The sequence below is a fragment of the Thamnophis elegans genome, chromosome 3 (genome assembly GCF_009769535.1).
Source record: "Thamnophis elegans isolate rThaEle1 chromosome 3, rThaEle1.pri, whole genome shotgun sequence".
In the NCBI taxonomy this organism is placed as follows: Eukaryota; Metazoa; Chordata; class Lepidosauria; order Squamata; family Colubridae; genus Thamnophis; species Thamnophis elegans.
The window spans coordinates 111,172,083-111,194,105 of NC_045543.1; the positions used below are offsets into that span (position 1 = coordinate 111,172,083).

Genomic DNA, 22,023 nt, shown 5'->3' on the forward strand with positions numbered 1-22,023 from the left:
CATTCAATTCCAGCCAACTCCCATACACTCAACATACTATTTTAAAAATTGCGCAGTTATAATATATCGTAATATGGAAACAGTGGAGGAAGCGGTGATCTGCTCCTCTCCCTTCTTATGTCCTGGGAAGATGTCCTTGGCCACCAAGTCAAAAGTGCGTAATGTATAAGGTGGCTGTATACAAGCAAGATTGAATGTGAAGCTCCAAAGTTCGTAAGAGGCAACCATGTAGTCTTACCCCGCTGGTGAAGGTTAGCGGGCTGTGTGTTCAAAGGTCTCTTTCCTAAAGATAGATAAGGGCCCCAATGTAGGGGATCAGAGTTCGAGGCTGACTTGTGCCACTCTCGTAGATGGAGGGAAGAGTGCTGGTGTTTTCGGGGCTCAATCCTCGTCACTGCAGCCGCCATCCTCTATCGCTCCCTGCCAGCTAAGCCACAATCCTGCTCCTCCTAATGGTTAAGTAAGCAGGGAGCTTAGCCTAGGACGGCCAGGTCTTTCCTAGGGGCCGCAGGAAAAGGCAGCAGATAATAAATAATAGGGTAGGTAACAGATGGTAAAGTGAGCAAAGATAGATCCGAGGGGGGGGGCGTCTAGGACGGTAGCAAGTACAACCATTCAGTCCGCAGTTTCAATGCAGCCTCCGACAGCCCCCTTCTTTAAGATGAACAACTAAATTAAAAAATTAACCCCTCTCAGCTCACTAGTCACCAGGGCTCACAGTCACAGTCACAGTCACTCAGCTCCAGCGAAGTCAACAGGCTGGCCAGAAAGGAGGATGTAAGGATGTAATACTGTGAGTCAGCTGTTTGGCGCCGCCATCTTTCCCTCCACGCTTTCCTCCACGCTTTCCTTCCAACTCCAGCAGCTGCTGTTTCGCTGCTCAGGGGCGACTAATAGGACCAGGGGCCAGCAGAGAAATGGCCAGGGGGCTCACCAGGCAGCACCAGGGGCTTCCAGGAATCCAAGATGGTAAGGTGGTAGGGGAGACGCCGAACGTCCGCGCGCCGTTATCACCGCCGCGCACCGCCGTCGCCGCCGTCCTCACGCAGCTGGACAACTCGGGCTGCCGCTGTGGAGAGAATGTTAAGCCTCCGGATTTCTTCGGGTCCTTTGGGTTCCGCAGCTCTTAGGCTCTCCCAGGGGCTGTTTCCAAAGATTTTTGCGGTCCGTTTGGAGGCTTCCCGGTGCTTTTTCGCCAAGTTTGTGTAGAGCGAAAAAGCCCGGTCGCCATTCCAAACCCGCACATGCGGGTTAAATAAATGCACAAATCTTGTTCTTTCCCAGGAAATGATGCTAAGTGGGGAAAAATTGTCCCAACTACAGACATTTTTGATGTTCTAGAGAAAAGCCACAGGACTTGAAATGATACATGCTCCTTTCATTTGAGACATCTTCTCATTTCAAATAGGCTTTTCAACCATGATTTATTCATTTATTAGATCTAATAAACTTACAATTTACTGTTCAGAATACTTTTCTTCTAATTTGTACTATGATAATAGCTTTATTGTCAGTACCTGTGGTAATTATAAGGTACTGTATTGTATGCCATGAAACCTGGATTTACGTTAGGGCCATGCAAAATACCAATTATTGTGAAAAATGCATTAGTTTGTTTTCTGCCTCATTAACAGACATGAATCACAGCTTTCTTTTTCTTTTTTTTTATAATTGTGCAAATGACTTTTCCATAGTAGAAGTAACATAGATAACTACATACCTGTGGTTTCCCAAAAATAAGACAGGGTCTTATTTTCTTTTCCCAAAATAAGCGCTTGGCCTTATTTTCAGGGAAGTCTTGTTATTTTTGAGGTGCAGGAGGTGGTGAGCGTGGTCACCTCATGGTTGTTGCTGTGTAGCAATATTTTCCAGGAGGGCTTATTTTTGGGAGGGGGACGGCTTAGTTTAGCGCATGCTGTCAAAAGCCCAATTGGGTTTATTATCCAGGGAGCTCTTATTTTCAGGGAAACAGGGTACTGGAGACGGTTGGAACAATATATGGGCTTTTCAACAATATTATTAGTTTTCTGTTCAATCGTGTCAAATTCTCAGAAACTGCCTGCAAGTCCAAGAGAATGCATGACCTTGCCATTTTCTTGGCAAGATGTTTCAGAAAACCTTTGCCTCCTTGCTAAAGGTGAGCCTGATGTCTTAACTATGACAGTAAACTGGCTCCCCACACTTGTCACCATATATGTGCTTTTTATATCCTTTAAGCAATTGGGAGGAATGAGACAACTATATGTTAATAGGCATTTATAAGATATACAATAGGTCAAGATCTATGTAATTAATCTATAAACTTGTAAGACAATTTATTTTAAGCATATTTGTGATGTGACTTATTTCTTCACTTTAAGCATCAATTTATGCATAATGTTATGAATAAACAGAATTAAAAAGATAATACTTTTCAGTATCTAAACAGTTTAAAGAAAACATCATTTAATAACTACATTAAGGTATATTTCTGTTACTTTAATCAGACTCCAAAGGAGTATGGTTTCATTTCTGATGTTGGGAAATTTTTGATGAAATTGCTTTAACCTTAAGAAAATAACTTTATACCGTATTTTTCAGACTATAAGATGCTCGGGGCTATAAGACGCACTTAGCTTTTGGGATGAAAAGAAGAAATATATAAATCTGCCTCTGCTTCCCAGGATCCATCCGTTATTCATCTGATCTGTTCGCCACAGCCCATTCGCCACAACCCGTTCTAGAACAGCTGATCCACACCATCCCCCTCCCCTGCCGCAATATTCACTGTATAAGATGCACAGACATTTCCACCCACTTTTTTTGGGGGGGGGTGCATCTTATACTCCGAAAATATGGTAATTGACACAACAAAATTACAGGCACAAAGAAACAGATAACAAATTTTCTTGTCACTAATTTCACTGCTTAGTACCATGGCTTGTGCTACTGCTGAAAAACAGAAGATGGCTATGAAATCACACAACATTCTTCCATAATACTAACTATAATAAATTTCAAATGAAGGGTAATCTATTCAAGTAATATGAGCACCAATGTTTCAAAAGAAATGAGAAAAGTAATCTGATGGAAATTGGCTTTAGAGATCAGCAGTAGTAACTTTTAAATACAACTTAAAACTTAATGGTGGTTATTCTTTTTGCACATCATGGCAAAATTATCCTTAAACATAAGTTAATTGAACTAGTTCAGCTCCTAATTACTTCAAAATACAAGTACAGTATTCATATCTTATTTATATTCTTATTAGATTATAACCTTTAATCTAAAATCTGTATCTGCTAATAACTTTTAAATGAATTTTCTTTACCGAATCTAAGTAGTGAAAAAATCATGATGGAATGACTAAATTAAACCTTCTAAAATAATGAATCAAATTAAATCAAATATATCTTGCGGCAATCAAAATATTCTTCACACAATATATAACTAACCAATATGAATCTAACGAAATCATTTTATAACTAGACAGCAGTACAAAGTCAGAGATTCAAAGTAATTTGACTAATTTCATGATTTCAAGACAGATAAAGGGAAAACAACAACAGAAAGATTGGAAGATACATTTTAAAAAGTATCTCCCTATTGCATCAAGACCATGAAATGAGATTTTAAGATTGAATTTGCACTTCCTCTTCAAATTTCTGAAATTCTTTATGGGTTGCAAAAAAGTAAATGTAAAGATTAGATACATGCAAGGCTAACAGTATATGAGCAAAAATTGGGATTAATTCAAGGAATTGCATTGGAAAAAATATTTAAGCCTCCTGTGCTCCAGCTTCAGTTCAATTGTTGATCTTTATGTCCAACAATCAGTTATAATCAACAAAGACTTCATAATTACTCTTTCACTAAGGCCAATGGTAGGCAGGGTGTTTACATACATGAGATTCAGAGGTGGGTTGCTCCTGGTTCGGCCCGGATCAGGCGAACTGGTAGTAGCGGCAGCGGAAGGCTCCGCCCACATGCCCACACGCTTCCACACACAAAAGCATCAGCAAATCCGTAGTAAAAAAATTAGAAACCCACCACTGATATTTATATTTTATTTAACTTAAATTCTATTAATATTAAAAATAAAATAAAACAAAGTTTGAGTCTACTAGATAACGTTGCCAAACTTATTTTTTTAAGGTGAAAAGTCTAGACAATAATGTAGGATTTTAAAGTTTTCCTCACAGGAAATTATTTCTATTCAACTGAGCAAGCAATTGTAAGCACCAAAAACTGTAGCACAGACCATATGTTCCAAAAGATGAAAATGATACTCTCAGAGTTTAAGCCCTTGAGTAATCATTTTGGAAGCATTTAGAGGCGAGGGGTCCTTGGTGCTCTCTAAATTTGCTTGTTTTCTTGCAGACGTTTGATTACCCAAATTAGGTAACGTTATCAGTGCTAGGTAACATTTAGAGGTATTTTTTTTAAAAAAATAGAAAATGTATATTGAATCGATAAATGACTTTCTTGCTTTAAGCTTTTTGAACAATAAAATGCTGGTGTAGGAAATATGTAACAAATTACTCAGATTTTAATTAAAAGTAATTAAAAAAAATTACTTCTTTTTTGAGCCAAATTTTGCATATGCCAGAATTTTTTGGGGCTGAAAGTTTACTAATGTTCACAAGACACTACAATATCTGCCACCTGATTGTACTGAAAGATTTGCTAGTTCCCAAATATTGTTTATCAAGAGCTCTTTAATCAATTTAATTGCCACCTCCAATGAGAAAGTAGCGCAGGAGTCCCATTATTTGCAATATGCAGAGAGCTCCTAGGTGAAGTACTCAGAAAGATTTACTTCCAAGTGGTCACCTACTTAGATCAAACAGTAAATCTCTGACTCTTGTTATGGTGTTTGTTTAGGTGGCAGCAGTTTAGCTGGCCAAGCCTCAATGGCCCCTTACTGAGCTCTCAGTGTGTGTGGCCCATATTGCTTCTGCAGCTGCTTTGACACACAAGCCCTACAGTGTACCAGGCCTATTGTTATTTTAAAATGATTCTCAGCCATTTAGTTTGTCCTTATCAGTCTAAAAACTTTATAGAAGATGTTAAAAGTTTAAAAAGTCGTGAAACAAAGCAACTTGTTTTTAAACAATCTGCTAATGATTAAATGCAATTCATCTTTATTATTTTTCATCTATAGATACCCCGTGTTCCTTTATTTGCAAGTTTAATATGATACAAGCAAACATTAATGAATGCAATATTATATATCAGTTTAGTTCCATCATTATATAGATTCAAACCCAAGCAATGTTAACAGAAAATTAATTTAGTATGGAATCACTGTACAGATATAGCATTTTATTATTATAATCTCAATAACAGTAAAACAGAATTAGAAGGGACCTTGGAGGTCTTCTAGTCCAATACTCCTGCTCAGGCAGGAGATCCTATACCTAATTTCGGGGATGAAACTTCTACAAGAAAACAACCAAGTTCAGACAGCACCAGGACACTTCATTTCAATCTGTGCTACAAATATTTTCCTTTATTGAGATCCTATACCATTCCGGACAAATTGCTGTCTAATCTTTTCTTAAAACCCTCCAATGATGGAGCACTCACAACTTCTGGAGGCAACTGTTCACTGATTAATTATTCTCACTGTCAGGAAATTTTTCCTTCGTTCTAGATTGGATCTCTTTCTGATTAGTTTCCCACTGTTACTTCTTGTCCAACCATCAGGTGCTTTGGAGAATAGCCCACTTCTCTCCTGTGGCAGCCCCTCAAATATTCCATTGTCTTCAATGGAAGTATAGTTATGTACAGCAATTTTAATTTTCTTTCAGAATATCTTTGAATTTACATTTATCTTCTGATAACACTATCAAATATATTTTCATGGCATCGCGTAGAGCAACTGAAAAATATCTGCAGAAAAGTACAAGAGAAATAGACTAGAACTGTTGCAGGAATACAACTGGAGTCATTTCAATCTAGCTCTCAGCAATTCTATTACCACTCATGAATTGGTAACATTCATTTTTTTAATATATGTTGGAATGAATTTCAACATCCAGAATAATCAGGGCCTGTAAGTATCCAAAGATAGATTGAACCTGTGCAGTCATATATCATATACAACCACATATTATATGCACCATATTCCTGGCCTTAATTCCTTTTGTTTCTTTATGATGTTTAGAGGCTGATCAACTCCATAAGACTCTGGGCAGCTTTACATTGTTAAAAATAATTTAAAAAACAGAGACCATGGGAATCAGAAAGAAAATATAATCAAGTGTATATCCTACAAGGGATTAGCAGCACACCCTTGACCCAAAATGCCAACACCCAGGTTTTCTCTGACTTTTTGAAAATCACCAATATAAGAAATTTACAGATGTCTGGAGTGATGCTGTTCCAAAAACAGGCTCAGAAGGCAGTCTTCCTAGGTCCCAAAAGATGGCATTGTTTAGTTAAAAGAAACTAGAGCACACCATTTAATTTGTTAAATTCTGCTGTTTCTTTATGTCACTTTTATTCTTCTCATGCACGTAAGAACATCAAGCTATCATTAAAGGTTGCATCCTTTTTGTAGAAGGTTATCACTTTACAGTAATGTTTCTGCAAAGTTTGTTCTTAACTGGAAGAGTTGCTGTTTCAAAAAGCCTGGGGCAAGTTGGTTTTGAACCTGCTATTTGATACCTCTTTTAGAATTCTGTGATTCCCTTTGTTGTTTTCCCTATTGTTCTTTTAATTCTTAATACCATATGCACTAACTAAGTTGGAAGTACAACTGAAAGATATATTTCATTAAAAAATAAATACATTAGTTCAGTTTTCCAACCAATTTCCTATCAGTTTGACTCAAACTCCAGCTTCTAGAATAGGCTTAAGTACTACATAAACGTCTTAAATACTTAAATGCAGGTTGCCTTCGACTTAAAACTCATTTAGTGACTGTTCAAAGTTATAACAGCACTGAAAAAGAGACTTACAACTGTTTCTCCTATTTATAACCATCACAGCATCCCCACGGACGTGCGATCAAAATTCAGGTACTTGGCAACACATATGTTTACAATGATTGCAACGTCCCGGGGTCCTGCGATCACCTTTTAAAACCTTCCCAGCCAGCTTCTGACACTAAAGTCAAGGTTAAGCCAGATTTGCTTAATGACTGCATGGTTCACTCAATACCACCAGTGATTTACTTAACAACCATAGCAAAAAAGATCATAAAATTAGGCGTGATTCATTTAACAACTGTCTTGCTTAGAAATGGAAATTCTGATCTCAATTGTGGTTGTAAATTGGAGAGTATCTGTATATAACAAGAGACCTACATAAATACACATAATAGAGATTTATTAAAATGATACTGATCAATGATATTGATCATGTTCTATGTAGTATGATTTTCATGGTTCCTTGATAGAAAAAAATAGGCAAAAGTAGACAAAGGTCTAAGTATCCATTGTTCCTTAAGATTTGACATCAAATGTTGATTTATAACATAAAAATAGATAAATAAATGTAACAAAGCAATACTTACAGTAACATCCTTCAAATTCTTTTCATATGAAAAATAAATTGATTCTCCATTTCTTTCCTTTTTAGAAATATCAAAACGGTATGTATCTGAAAACTCTTGGTCAAACAACAGTACTTTTTTAAGTTCTTCTACATACTTTTCTTGTTTCATTTCCATGTCAGCAGCCTCTCTGGAAATCTCTTCTTCAGACACTAAAAGACAGTAATTCAAAGAATTAAAGTAAATTTGAAAGAAAGGCCATTATAATTGTTGAGCCATAAATAGATAGATTTGAAAGAGATTTCAATGTATTTGAAATCATAATTTTCTTAAAATATAATCAAAATAAAGTTTTTCTTTAAAATAGTGAAAATGCAAGAGGCCTTCCTACACAAAGGAACCTCTTATACCATATTTTTAAAATTGAGCAAACATTTTACGGATCACAGCACTGTGGTTATATTTAAAAAGACATTTAAAAATCAAGACAATTGAAGTAGTCTGTTTTATAATACATAATTATATGTAGAAATGATTACCAACTTCAAAAGATCATTATGGAGGAAACACTACCATAGTTATCAGTAATGAAGGGTACAAAGTATCTTCAGTACAATAGTCAGAGGATCTCTAAATACCAACCACTAAAAATATAAAGAGAAAGCTATCTTGGTATTTAAATTGTGACAGAAGTTTCTATCAGTATATGGATAGAGATGTGTTCTGACCCCCCACCTAGCTCGTTCAGAAACAACAGCCACACACAGCTTGCAAGGGAATGTCTTTATCAGTCCCGGCTTTTGCTGGCTGTGAGCCCAAAATTAACATAGATAAATTCTCTGGCAAAAAGTTAAACAACAAATGCAAAAACAAACTCTCACAGCAAACCAGCTTTATATAAAGCAAATCACTTATCCAAGTGCTTCTTTGAATCATGAACACGAACTAGAACAGGAACGGAACGGACGAACGAACGAACGTTGACTTCTGCAACTAGGGCGTTGCACCATCAGTCTTTTATCCGCAGGAGAAGACCCTAACGAGCAACAGCTGCTCATTATCCTACATCCCGAAACAACTCACAGGTTTCTGCTGAGTCACAACAGAGATGGTAGGTACAGAATACTGGCCTGGATCAATCTTTTGGATGTTATATTAATAATCTATAAAATATAGATTTTAGAATAATCTATAATCTCTACTGATTTCATACAGTCTTCATAGCCCAATAAAGGAATTGGCAATGATTGTCAGATTTCACTCTTCCCAACCAGGGGGCAAGAATAATTACCTGCAATAAGGCAGAAAAGGGAAAATTTGCTTCCATTGTTTCTGCCATACTCAGAATCAGCTCTAGAGTCTCTTCAGGGAACAAAAGACTATTTTCTCAATTAAAAAATAATTGTGAGGATAGGGGAAACTTCAACTTATTTGGGGGTAAATAGAATATTAGTAGAAAAGCGGGAGTGAGTAACCCTTTAATAAATCAATGATAGTAAGTCATACAGTAATTTATCTTATTATTATAATTTATTATAAATTTATTATACCTCTTCCAATCCAAGACGATTGGCCATCGCTTAGTATAAGATCAAAACCCATACCAAGATCTTTGCACCAAGTTATTTGCAGAAAGTATGTTGTGTCTGGATCAGAAATAGGACACAGCTGCCTCACTTTCTTCTCCATATTTTTCTAGTCACTGTTTTAAAAAAAACAGACGTTAAAAGTTAGGAGGACAGCAGCCAGTATATTTCCATTTCAGTGAACATTAGCAAATTTCAAAATACAAAATTCACAAGCACTACTGACCTATAGATTAATGCAAATATTTAGATGAAATAATTTCACTTTCCTATAAATGGTAAAATTTATTTTTTTAAAGTTATTATGAAGACATATTTAAGCTTTGGGTGTCTAAAGAGTGTTTTTATATACAAACATTCAATAAGTAACATTCAGTATTGTAGAGACCTCAGTATTATTAAGCATAAAATGGAGAGTTTTAATGTATCTTAAAATTGCTTATGAATGCCACATTCAGTTTTTAGATGTAAAATCTATGTAAACATATCCTTATTAACCTTAATAGGGGATGGGGATGGGTGGCACAGTTATGCGCTGGTTCGAATCCCTTCCCTGTGGCAGTTCCCAGTCAGTATTGGTAGGGAGAGAGTGGTCCAGTACTCAGTTGCTTGGTTCTTTCTCCACTCCTTTTCAACATCTACAAGAAACCCCTGGGTGAGATCATCTATCACCATGAGTTGAGGTATATACTGTATGTTGATGACACCCAACTCTATATTTCTATGCTTGGTAACCCAGGTGATACTCCAGGCCCCCTTGCATGGTGCTTGGAGGCTGTGGGGGCATGGATGGGAAACAACAGGCTTTAACTGAACCCTGATAAGACCAAATGGCTTTGGGCATGTGAAGCCCAGGATCTGGGACTTTGTCATCTTTGACTCTGGATGGGATGGCACTGCCCCAGAAAGACTTGGTCCGCAATTTGGGGGCTCTCTTGGACTTGTGGCTCCTTTTGAGGAACAGGTAGCAGTCATGGCTAGAAGAGCTTTTGCACAACTTTGTATTGTGCACCAGTTGTGGCCTTTTCTGGATTCCCGGCATTCAGTCATTCAGTTCCTAGTCATCTCATGACTGGACTATTGTAATGCGCTCTATATGGGGCTATCTTTGAAGAGCAGTCGAAAGCTCCAGCTGATGCAGAGTGCGGGAGCGTGGGTAGTTTTGGGAACCCCAAGCATGGCACCTGTAACACCACTGCCACATGTGCGGCATTCATTACCACTCTTCTTCCAGATGTAATTCAAAGTGTTGGTGATTGCCTTTAAAGATCTTCATGTCGTAAGTCCAGGTTACTTCAGGGACTGCCTCACCCCACTGGCATTGGCCTGTACCACTTGTGCCAGCAGAAGAGGCATGCTGCGGGTTCCATCAGCCCGAGTATAGGAGTATATGATAGGAGTATTTAAAGATCAGATCTTCCCATAAATTTATAGACAATGTATGGCAGAAAAAATTAGTTCACTCTGGAAAATGAAGCTCGCACAAAGATTTTAAATGGCACACATATCTTCATAACTTCTGCCAAGGTTTCTTCTCCTAGCTCCTCCTGTTGCCCCTAGCCTAACAAGATCACAAGGATAGTCTTATCCATGTGTGTAGCCTAATGACACAAAACATTCCATGTAATTGAAGAGATATCAGAAGCACTAGCAAATAAAATAAAATAAAAGGCATATGTAAGCTCTAACAAAGATCCACAAATATCTTCTATCTACTTAGGATCACAAACATACCATTACTGTTTATGGATTTGTAGAATTTCCTAGAAATATAAGTATGTGTGTTCCTGAGAATGAATGTTTACCCTGCATTCTAGTATCACACATAATAGCCATTGTCAAATGGATTGAAATGACTTTCAAGGAATAAATAATGACACATCTATAATCTTATTTGCAATCACTGTAAAATTGAAACATTTGGTGCCAATGTTCTTTAATCATTACAGGCATTTTAAAAAGAATGAGTATGATAACAGAAAGGCTAGTGAGTTCTCCTAACTGCACAAAAGAATCATATTTCACATCCATATTTCACCAAAAGACAAGTAAGAAACAAAGATTGACTTTCAGGTGGGAATAGCAAAGTTCTACCCAAATTTGTCCATCACTAGCTTTATTGAGAAAAACCAGACAGTTGGCGATTGAACTGCTCATCTTTAGTACTTTGTGTATTTAGTGGTTGGCATCTATGATCTTTATTAGGCAATGCTTCCTTCTGGGGGAGAATCAGCTGTTGGCTGGCATGTAATTAGTTGGAGTCTGCTCCCAAACAATGACTGTCCACAGTTCTGATGAATAAACAAGACAGTTTTTTTTTATTAGCTGGCAAATCATTTTGCATGCTGCTTTGGGTAACTCTCAAGCACAATACAGAAGCCAACTCTTGGCTTCCTTCACTGCACTACAGAGTGTCATTGATATTTCAACTTCAGCTTTTCATTTCTGGCTTGCAGAACTGTCTTTTGATTAAGAAAAAGGTTTAGTAACAGGTGCCTCAAACTTCAGCCATTCTGCTTTGGGAACATGCAGATCTAAAAGAAAAAATATATTGCAACTTTAGCAGTTACATTCATAGTCCAATCCTGCCCAGGCAGTACACGTATACTAGGGGCCGGGGAAAGTAGTCAGTCTTATAAGAAAAACCTGAACAATTAATCATGCAGCATCGACTCTGTTTCTTGGGGAAATATACAATACATAAATTATGGTGTAAGGAATTTATCCTCTAGTTTCTTGGTACCTCAGAATATGATAAAAGCATTATCTATGAGGGACACATGATAAGTATAAAGCATCTATTTAATCAGAGGTTTAAAAAGCTACCGTGCTTAGTAAGAAGGATTATTACATCTTCTCCATGTACATCTACGTTGAAACAGTTATTTCATGGCTTGTTTTACAGTAATATTTTAGAAAGACCTCTTCAGATTAAAAAAATAAAATTTCACGTATCCTTTCATTTAGATTTTAGAACTTTAAAACCTTGAAAACAATACTGGACTTACACACACTTTGTTAAGTGTTAATCTTATGTTAAATTTAGAGTACAGATTTTATAAGTGTTAGAATGTTCCCAACCTCTGCAATACATTTTTCCACATCATGCTTCTTTGGCAACTCTGAGAGTTCTATTAGTATATGCTATCAAAGTCGGGGAAATGGATGGTAGTTTTGATGAAAAAGGAAAGAATACATCCTGTCAACAACAACAAGGTTACTATTTTAGACTTCTAATTTAAAGAAAAAGGATTGTACTAGAGATGTTATTTTACAATGAAATTAACTCTTCTCCCATTTTATACAATTCCTATATTTTGTTCAAATCAGCCTTGACCCTATTGCCTTGCAAATGGGTTTCACTGAAACTGCACTAATGTAAACAACGATAAAAAAATTTCTCTAGTTTTTGCTGACCCCGATCTTTTAACTAATATTTCAAACCATAATAATTTGCTTAAGCCTATTATAATTTTGAATATAATCACCACCACAATTTCTTTTGGAAAAATATACTGTTTTTGTTAGGGGTTTTAGGGTGGAGGAGGGTGGAAAATATTGGACATGAATAAGAACAAATGAAAAAAAAAGCAATAGATATTTTCTCAGTGTAAGAAAGCTCTTTTTGAGATATCAAAATGCTTCTTTTTAATGAACAGTAGTATTTTTAAAAAGTCAAAAGCAGTTTATTGGAATTCTTCTCTTGACTATTACAATGGATACAGACTGAAAACAGAAACTACACTTCTACTCTAATTTATTATATAGTAAATCATATTGAACAAACAGCAGCTATTGTTTTATAAAGGATAGGGTCAGAGGCAGAAATCAAAAACTTCATAAATATTAGTCTGGACCAGGGAGTTGCTAATGGACACTTCCTACATTTAATACAGTGGAAGTTAAACTTCTCAACAAACAAAACAGGGAATGATGGAATCCTACATATCAGTTAATCGGACACATAGTAGTAAGCAAGAGAATTAGCTTATATAATGGTAAACTGGCCTAGAAATCAGCAATGAAGGATTAATTTCCTCTATAAGGCTAAATAACTACGATCAGTAATTTCCATCAAAATTTGACAGAATGACCATTGGCTTACCTGAGGGGTCCTTTTCCCTGGGTTGCGGGAGAGTTCAAGCAACAGGTTAAATCCTGTCCTTCTGCCCAATGGACTTAATTGAATTTCCGGCCACGCCTCCTAATCTCCTCATATATCCAGTTTTCAATGAAGGCATAGTCCGAGGTTAAGTAGTCTATGTTACATCAAATGTAATCCATAGAAGTCAATCGACCAGGAACGTTCCAGTCTGAAGTAACTCTCCACCCAGGGCGGGGTTGGACTCTCCCGCAGCGCAAGAAAAAGGACCCTTCAGGTAAGCCAATGGTCATTTTCCCGTGACCTGCTTGGAGAGTCTAAGAGAGAATGTAAGCAATGGGACATACCCAAACAAAGGTATGTCTAGGGTGGGTGAAAAACGGTGAAGTCTAATCGGAAGTAGAAACAATTGATTACAGCACTCTCCTGCCAAAGGCAGTATCTACGGAAGCAAATTTGTCCAATTTGTAGTGTCTGACAAATAATGAGGGAGACACCCAAGTTGCCGCCTTGCAAATCTCCTCGATCGAAGCTTGGATGGCTCAGGCAGCTGTTGTAGCAGCGCTTTGTGTAGAGTGTGCTGTGATTTGTAAGGAAGTCGGCCTACCCTGCTGCTCATAGGCGAGGGATATGCAAGCTTTGATCCATCTGCCGACCGTAGAAGAGGTGACCTTGTGCCCTACGGATGTCGGTTGAAAAGAAACAAAGAGGGATTCAGATTGGCAAAAGGAAGAAGTTTGCTTGATGTACCACTTTAAAGATCTACGAACATCAAGGGAGTGCCAACGCTGTTCTCTGGAATCCTTAGGTCTTGGGCAAAAGTCCAGAAGGACAATCTCCTGAGCACGGTGAAAATATAAATTGATCTTCGGCAGGAAGGATGGATCTAGATGTAGGACGACCCTGTTGGGTAGACAATGCACAGGTCACTGTGGACGGACCGTGACCCGTCAAAAGCGCGTTCCACAAAAGCGCGGTCGACGAAATCGCGTATGTGACGTCATCACAACGCGACGAAAAAGATCAAAAAATTGAAATAAAAATTAAATTACAGCAAGCCGATTCACATAAAGGTAAGGGCTAGGTTAAGGGTTAGGATTAGGGTTAGGTTAAGGGTTAGGGTTAGGGTTAGGGTTAGAGCGTTAGCGTTACGTTTAGCGTTAGGTTAAGGGTTAGCGTTAGGTTTTTTGTTACGTTAAGGGTTAGGTTTAGGGTTAGGTTAAGGGTTAGGTTTAGGGTTAGGTTTAGGGTTAGGTTTAGGGTTAGGTTTGGGGGGGTTAGGGGAAGGTTTTAGCTTTATTTTTACATTTTTCGATCTTTTTCGATCTTTTTCGTCGCGCTGTGATGACGTCACATACGCGCTTTCGTCGATCGCGGTTTTGTGGTAGAACCGGACGGACAAGGCTGCGAACTCTGAGATTCTGCGAGCTGAGGAAATTTCGACTAGAAAGGCGGTTTTGAAGGTGAGGTGCCTCAAGGAAGCATTGTGGAGGGGTTCAAAAGGCGAGTTAGAGAGTGCCCTTAAGACTGTGGCGAGATACCAGGAGGGATAGCGGTGAATGATTGGAGGGCTAAGATTGGAAGCATCTCATAGGAACTACGCAGTTCCGGAATCTTGCTGAGTGGTTGTCGGTCAGAAGAGAGAATCACTGTTGATAAAGCAGATACCTGGCATCTCAGGGTATTAGGTGCCAAACCTTTTTCAAGGCCCTCCTGGAGGAAGTCTAGTATCCATGGAAGGGGAGCAGAGGTAGGCTGGATGCGACAAGCCGCACACCAAAGGGCAAAGGAACCCCAAGTGGCGTCATATATTCTAGTGGTGGAGGGGCATCTGGTACCTGTATGGTTTTGGCGACGTTATTGGAAAACCCGGCCCTTTTCAGGAGGTCCCTCTCAAGTGCCATATGGTTAGGTTGAGGCACTGGGGGTCTGGATGGAGAACTGCCCCCTGACTGAGAGAGACCGACTCCTGTGGAATCTTCCATGGGTGCACAATGGAGAGGTCTGTCAAATCGGTGAAGCAAGTCCATCTGGGCCAGTAAGGCACCACTAGTAGGACTTCCTAATTACTCTGGGAAGGAGAGCCAATGGGGGAAAAGCATAAAGTTTGCCAGGAGGCCAGGGGCAACAAAGAGCATCGACCCCTTTCGCCAGGGGACACTGGAACCTGGTGTAGAAGCAGGGAAGTTGACCATTCTCTGGGGTGCCGAACAGATCGACCAGGGGAGGTCCGAATCTCCTTGACAGCTGTTGAAAAAGTCATGGGTGCAGGCGCCCATGGTCATTCTGCTCAGCCAATCCACCCATATGTTGCTCACCCCGATTCTAGGTGTAGCTCTGCCCAGTGTCCTATGGCCTCCGCCTCCGATATGAGGGACCTGGACCTGGTCCCTCCTTGGAGGTTGATGTGCGCCTTTGTCGCTATGTTGTCGGTGAGTATGAGGACATGCCGGCCCTATATGTGCGGGTGGAATTGCCGAAGGACCAGGCGGACTGCCCTCAATTCTAACCAATTTATATTGTGGGAGAGGTCGTGAGTGGACACTGATCTTGTGCGACATGGTTGTCGAGGTGAGCCCTCCAGCCAAAGAGGCTGGCATCCATCGTGATGATCTGGCAAACCGGTTCCTTGAAAAATGTGCCCTTCGTCAAGGCTGGGGATTGCCACCATCTGAGAAAACAACGGACCCTGGGCAGGAGCATTACCTTTGTCAGAGCGTTGCTGGCGTTGGCTCTCTGCATCGGGAGCAGTAACCATTGCAGGTGGCGAGTATGAAGTCGCACCCAAGGAACCATGGAAGACACGAGATCATCTTTCCCAGTAATTAGGATAGGGATAAGACCTGGACTCTGGGAGAATGGTAAATCCGGCGGGCTAGTTGTTGGAGATTCACAATGCGGTCTTGAGAGAAGAAGAATTGACAAAGGTGTCTATCACCTCTCCTAGGTGTAAAGGTCTGGTGGCAGGGTCAGGTGGCTTTTCCCTAGGTTTATGGTAAAGCTGTAAGTCTGCAACGTACGCATGGTGACGCGGAGGTCGCAAATTGCCTGTCTTACTGTCGACGACTGGATCAAAATGTCATTGAGATACCATTGAAGGCGAATCAGTCGCTGATGCATATGGGCGCCCACTACTGCGAGGATCTTCGTAAATGTCCTTGGGGCCAAGGACAGGCTGAACGGAAGAGCCCTGTACTGAAAGTGGGTTCCTTCATAGAAGAACCTCATGTAACATCTGTGCACCGGTCTTATGTGTACGTGGAGATATGCCTCCTTCAAATCGATTGATGTCAGGACATCCTCTTGACAAATGCAGCTCAGAATGGAGTGGAGCAACTGCATTTTGAACTTTTTGTAGGCCACATATTCGTTTAACTTTTTTAAATTGAGGGTTGCCCTCCACCACCACCACTACCCCAAGCTCTTGGGGACTAGGAATAAAATGGAATAGAAGCCCTTGCGTTCCTGTCCTGGGGAAACTGTTTCTATTGCCCTGATTTCTCTCAGATGGCGAATTTCGGTCTCCATGAGGCCCAGTTTGATGGGACACCGTGGAGTTGGGCAATGGATGAAGTGGCGCTGGGGGGGGACTCCAACGTCAGACCTAATTGGATTGTTTGAAGGGCCCAAGCATCTGACATGATCCCCTCCCAGCGGGTGGCAAATAGGTGAGGTTGACCCCCTATGGGAGGATCAGGATGATGGTCACTTATTACATTTGAAGAATCTGTTGCCAGATCTTCCTCGAAAGGGACATCGGGAAAAAGGTTGGAAATGGTTCCTGTCCCGACAGGACTGCCTATCGTGTGCTCGATCCTGAGGCTGTTGGTACTGCCTCTGGTAAGAGGAAGTAGAAGGCTGAGGATCAGCCTGGCATGGAGCCTGGTGACGAAAGTAGGAGGAAGACCTGCAGTCTGGTTTGCGAGACATGGAGGGCATGACCTTTCGCTTATCTTTATTTTTTACTAGCACAGAATCTAGGGCTTCTCCAAATAACTTGCCACCCTTGAAGGGAGTGGAAGCCAGCTTCCATTTTGACCTCATGTCGGCATTCCAATGACGGAGCCACACAAGGCGTCGCGAGGTAACATTGGAAGCCATAGCCTGCGAGGCGAACTTTGAGGCATTTAATGTAGAGTCCACGGAATATTCCACTGCGGCCACGATCTTGTTAACATCCTGATGCAGTCTGGAATCTCCTGGGGGCCATCTGGTAATTAATTGGCAAAGCCGGGCAATAGAGGCCCGATTGAAAAAGGAAGCGGAAGTGGCCACTTTAATGGCCCATGCTGCAGCCTGATGTGTCTTATGTCAAGCTCGTTCAGTGTGCTTATCTTCCGCTTTTAGGCCCTCCAAAAGGTCAGGAGGTAAAACTGATGTAGAAGTTAGGGCAGCAACCGGGGGGTCGATTGTGGGAAGCTTCAAGAGCTCCTCCATGCTGGGATCGACCGAATAGAGGCATTTGTCATTGCCACCTGGTGTCCAAGGTACTAGGTTGCACCCATTGCTGTTGGACTACATCCTTAAATAGCTTGGGTGACAGAACTATTTCCTGAGCTGGAAAACAGACCTTTACTGTGATCAGGAGGGTCAGAAGTACCCTGAGCAAAGGGGGGGGGTGTCTGACTCCATATGGGTAGCAATTTTAGCCTTGAATAGGGTAGAATTAAATAAAGTTGGTTTGAACAACCCAGCAAAGGCTGGCTTATCTGCTACCAAGCCCTCGTCCTCAGACAACTCTTGATCCCCCAAGTCCTCATCCTCCCACACTGATTCCGCCAATGAGGGATCAGGGGATGAAGATCTCTGTGGAGGATCCTTATCCTTGCGAGATCAGGGAGCTTGTTTATCAGGTTGGGGGGGCGGGACCTTGAGCCTCCCTCTGCTGTAGGCCCTCAGCGATACCCTGGGTAATCATCATAGAAATTACTTCGCATTTCCGCTGAAAGGTTTGGGCTTTAGTCTTCTATCGGGTGCGTCCCTGCTGCTGTGGGTCTGGGAGAAGGATCCCTGTTCAGGGGAGAGGAAGGGGGTCCTCCCTGTCCCAATCAAGTTCACAATCAAAAAGGTCAGCATCATCCCCAAGGAAAGGAGAAAGGGATCTAGATCCTACTCTAGCAACATCAGAGGACACGGCCTGAGAGGCCCCCTCATGTCCGAATGGGACAGGGTGGGATGAGCCGTTCCCTGATCAGCTGCAGGTTCTGGCTGGGCCGGTTGATGAACCTGGGCCACCACTTATCTTTGGGCCTTGGCAATCTGTTTTTTTATTGCTTTTGGGTGCCTAAGGGAGTCCCTATCCTAACCCTTGGTCAGCCTGCCAGCATAGGGTTTGTCGGTTCTGGCCCCTCTGATGGCCTCCCTTGCAGCCCTGCCCACCTTCCTGGCAAAAGTTCTGGCCTGAATGTTGGTAGACTGGCCTGCCAGTTCCAGGGCTTCCACGATGTCACCGGCCATGATAACGGGGCTGCGGGATCTCAAAACCTCGATCTTGCGGAAGGTAAGATTACAGAGAAGGTCCTCACTGACAGCATGGGCAAGTGTGGGCCAATATCGGTCACGACACAGCTGGGGATGAAAAGGTGGTTGCCAAGTTAAGATAAGGCAGAAAAGGGAGCTACGTGGAGGATGGCTGCAGCCAAAAGTGGTGCGAGAAATTCACGCGCAAAATGGCCACCAGAAGGAGAGAATCCAAAATGGCCATGGCCAGTGAAGACCACGCTGTCGGATCCATCGATTAGGAGAGCCGCCGCTCCGAACCTCAACAAGATGCAAGAGCCAAACAGTGCTGATGAAAGGCAGGTGATGAAAAAGCAGCAAGCTGCGCAGGTCACCAATGAATGGACAATCTCAGTGGTGAAGATCTGCTTAAGACAAAAATTGCCCCCGCATCCGGATAGAAGTGCTTGCCTGCCTGGAAACCGAATGCTGACAGAGAAAGCAAAAGATAACCTAACTAGTCATTCAAGCAAAGGGAAAGGAAAAAAATCAGCACTTTGGAAACAATCACACCAAATAAAAAGCAAAAATCTAAATGCAATAGCAGGAGACACAAAAAATACGTCCAACTGGGCAATGGATTGAATTGAAAACTGGATATGTGAGGAGACAAGGAGGCGTGGCTGGAAATTCAATTTAGTCCATTGGGCAGAAGGACAAGATTCAACCCGTTGCTTGGACTCTCCCACAGTGCATGGGAATAGATATGCTTGTCCAAAACATGAAATAAAATAATAAATATTCTTGTCCAAAACATGGACAAAAACAAGTATTTATTTTTCAATATTTGTCATATTAATGGCAATTTTAATTACATAAGTTTTAAATTCTGTCCAAATGTAGACTTTATCAAGTAGACCATGAATACTAAATTCTAATTTATTAACAACACATAATGTTTTATTTATAACAGAGCTGAAGATTATAAGGATGGAATCCCTAAAACCAGCCCAAGAAATCCATCAAAATGATATTTTTGCTGCTGTATACAGCATACGCTTTATATGTAAGGATCTGCTGAATTCTTCAAAAATACATGTCAATGTGTTAAAATACCTATATTTCTGAATTATATTGTATTTGTCTCGGGACCATTTTATATTAATTTAAGATCAACTCAATATCAGCATAGCGTTAAAAAGTAACCGTAATATTGATTTTCTCAATGAAAATGTACTATGTGCATTAAATGAAAACTGTAAAGGAACAAAGACATGTGGATATTATTTTTTATAGTCCTTTTGTCAAAACATCTGAAGAAGTCCACATTTGAGGCTTTCTTTTTTCTTCAATAGAAAATCACATTTACTTTTAAAGTAGATGACAGAGCCAAAGTAATAAAAATATAATTATATTAATATAAAACTCAGTTCCTAGCAAATTATGTTGTGAAACTTTTCTGGAACTATTGAAGACATCCAAATCTAAAGCTTATCAAAAGCTTAAACTCAGCTATGATCCATTTCCTGCCACCTGTATTCCACAGTGTACTGAATGAATTTAATTTGCTCTTTATTCTCATAGTCATGCTAGATCATTTAAAATGACTTTCTGTTAAACATTCAAATCGGCCTGTACCAATCCAATTTACTGTTTATTTTTTCATAAAAGAAAGCATAATTAATATTAAAAATAGAAATAATATTTGGTGTTGTCTAAATATAAAATCAATTTATAAAGAAAATAAATTATTTTTCATTTGAAAAGGAAAAAAAAAAATATCAAGACAGAGAATGTTCTCTGCTAGACCAAAAGAGAGGGATTTTTTTTCAAATATAGAATAAGACCTGATATTTTTTTTTCTTACCATTCCGAAGTACCCAACAGAGAATATAGACACTAGAATACTATTGGTATATTTCCTGGAGATAATGAACCTTTTTATAACATGATTAAAAAGTTATCTGGATCAAAAATGAGATAAAAAAGGGAATCAGCACTTTAGAGTGATATATTCCTTTCTTCCTGCTTTCCCTTTCTTTTTTCCTTCAAGGATTAATGTAAGTATTTTAGGTTAAGAAAAGGTAGATTCTTTTTGGCTTCTTGGTTTATTTAGAAGAATGATTATAAGTTCTTGGAGAGAGATAGTGCTGAAGAAGAGGAATTTTGGCTGCAGAAAAAGGCTAGACTAAAAGATGAAGACAAGAAGAAACGGGAAGAAAAGAACGTGAATCTGGCAAGAGTTTATACCATGTTGTGCTAGACAAGATTGGAAAGGGCAGGCATAGTCTGCAGAGTGATGTCATGTTAGCATAATGTGTACAGTAAGGGATTAAGTCAACCACTGGATGTACTGACTATAATCAAGGATGAATTTGTCTGTGGATACCATCATTTGGAATCTGGTCAAAGATCAGTACAGTATGACTCAAGTGTAAATAATGGCACAGAGCCATATCAGTGATATTCAGTTAAAAGGCATGAATTAAAGAAAGGAAGCATCAGAGGAGCTGAAATAAACTAATATGCATAACAAAACAAAAAGAACAGAAAGCTGTTCTTCACCCAGGAACAGACTGGATTTGTATAGGTGCAGCTGGAACGCGAGAAAGATTGCTGGAAATAACTAATTCTACAGCTTTTTAACAAACAATGTAGTTGTGCCAGTTCGTATCTACATAAACATAACTAATTTTATAATAAATAAATATTTGGAGAATATCCACAGGGAAGTCAGCAGCACCAAAAGAGAGGGTGCAAAGGGCAATCAAAGCCCTGCCTTTTTTTTTTAGTATGGATGCAATGTGCATGGCCCCATATAAAAAAAAATGGAACTTTAATCTTCCATAATGCCACTGATTTCCCCAATGCAGACATGGTTCTGGTTCTGTTGGTGGCCTTTACAGAAATGGAACAGATCAGTTGAGCAGAGATCGAGAAAGAGGGATTTTCCCCCCTTAAGGTATTGCCTTATGATGTTTCACATAAAAAAGGATTATTAAAAATATTTATTGAGGCAGTCTTTATCAGTCTTTACAGATATAAGTCCTATCTCATGTACTGATGTTTAAACTTATTTCGAAGTGTTCGAAAGTATTTGGATGGGACAATATGGGAGACATTATAAACTTGAAGATTTTTTAAAAAATATTTTGGCAAAATCTTTCGTCAAAGGCTTTTGAGTACATTCAGTAGCTATGAGATAATAGAAAATAAATATATGGTTTTTAAAATGGGAAACAGTATGACTAAATGACCAGTTTTTATAATCATATACCAAAAGCAAGTGGAGGGCATCCCCCAAAGATCCTTTTTAGGCCTGTGCTTCAGGTTATAAATTATCTGAAGTTAAGACTAACAAATCATATAGTCAAGTTTGAAGTTGGCATCAAGTCCAATAAAAGTAAATCTATAAT

At 39.8% G+C, this 22,023-nt stretch overlaps 1 protein-coding gene across 2 annotated transcripts in view; it reads right to left on the reverse strand.

Moving 5' to 3' along the window:
- XRCC4 (X-ray repair cross complementing 4) overlaps window positions 1-22,023 on the reverse strand; it is a 110,102-nt gene that overhangs the window by 86,365 nt on the left and 1,714 nt on the right. For both annotated transcript variants that reach the window (XM_032212482.1, XM_032212483.1), the window contains exons 2-3: window positions 9,031-9,182; window positions 7,502-7,692 (exon numbers count right to left, since the gene is read on the reverse strand). In XM_032212482.1, coding sequence (XP_032068373.1) covers window positions 7,502-7,692; window positions 9,031-9,169 — 330 coding nt within the window. In that variant the 5' untranslated portion in view covers window positions 9,170-9,182. The remainder of the gene's footprint in view (window positions 1-7,501; window positions 7,693-9,030; window positions 9,183-22,023) is intronic.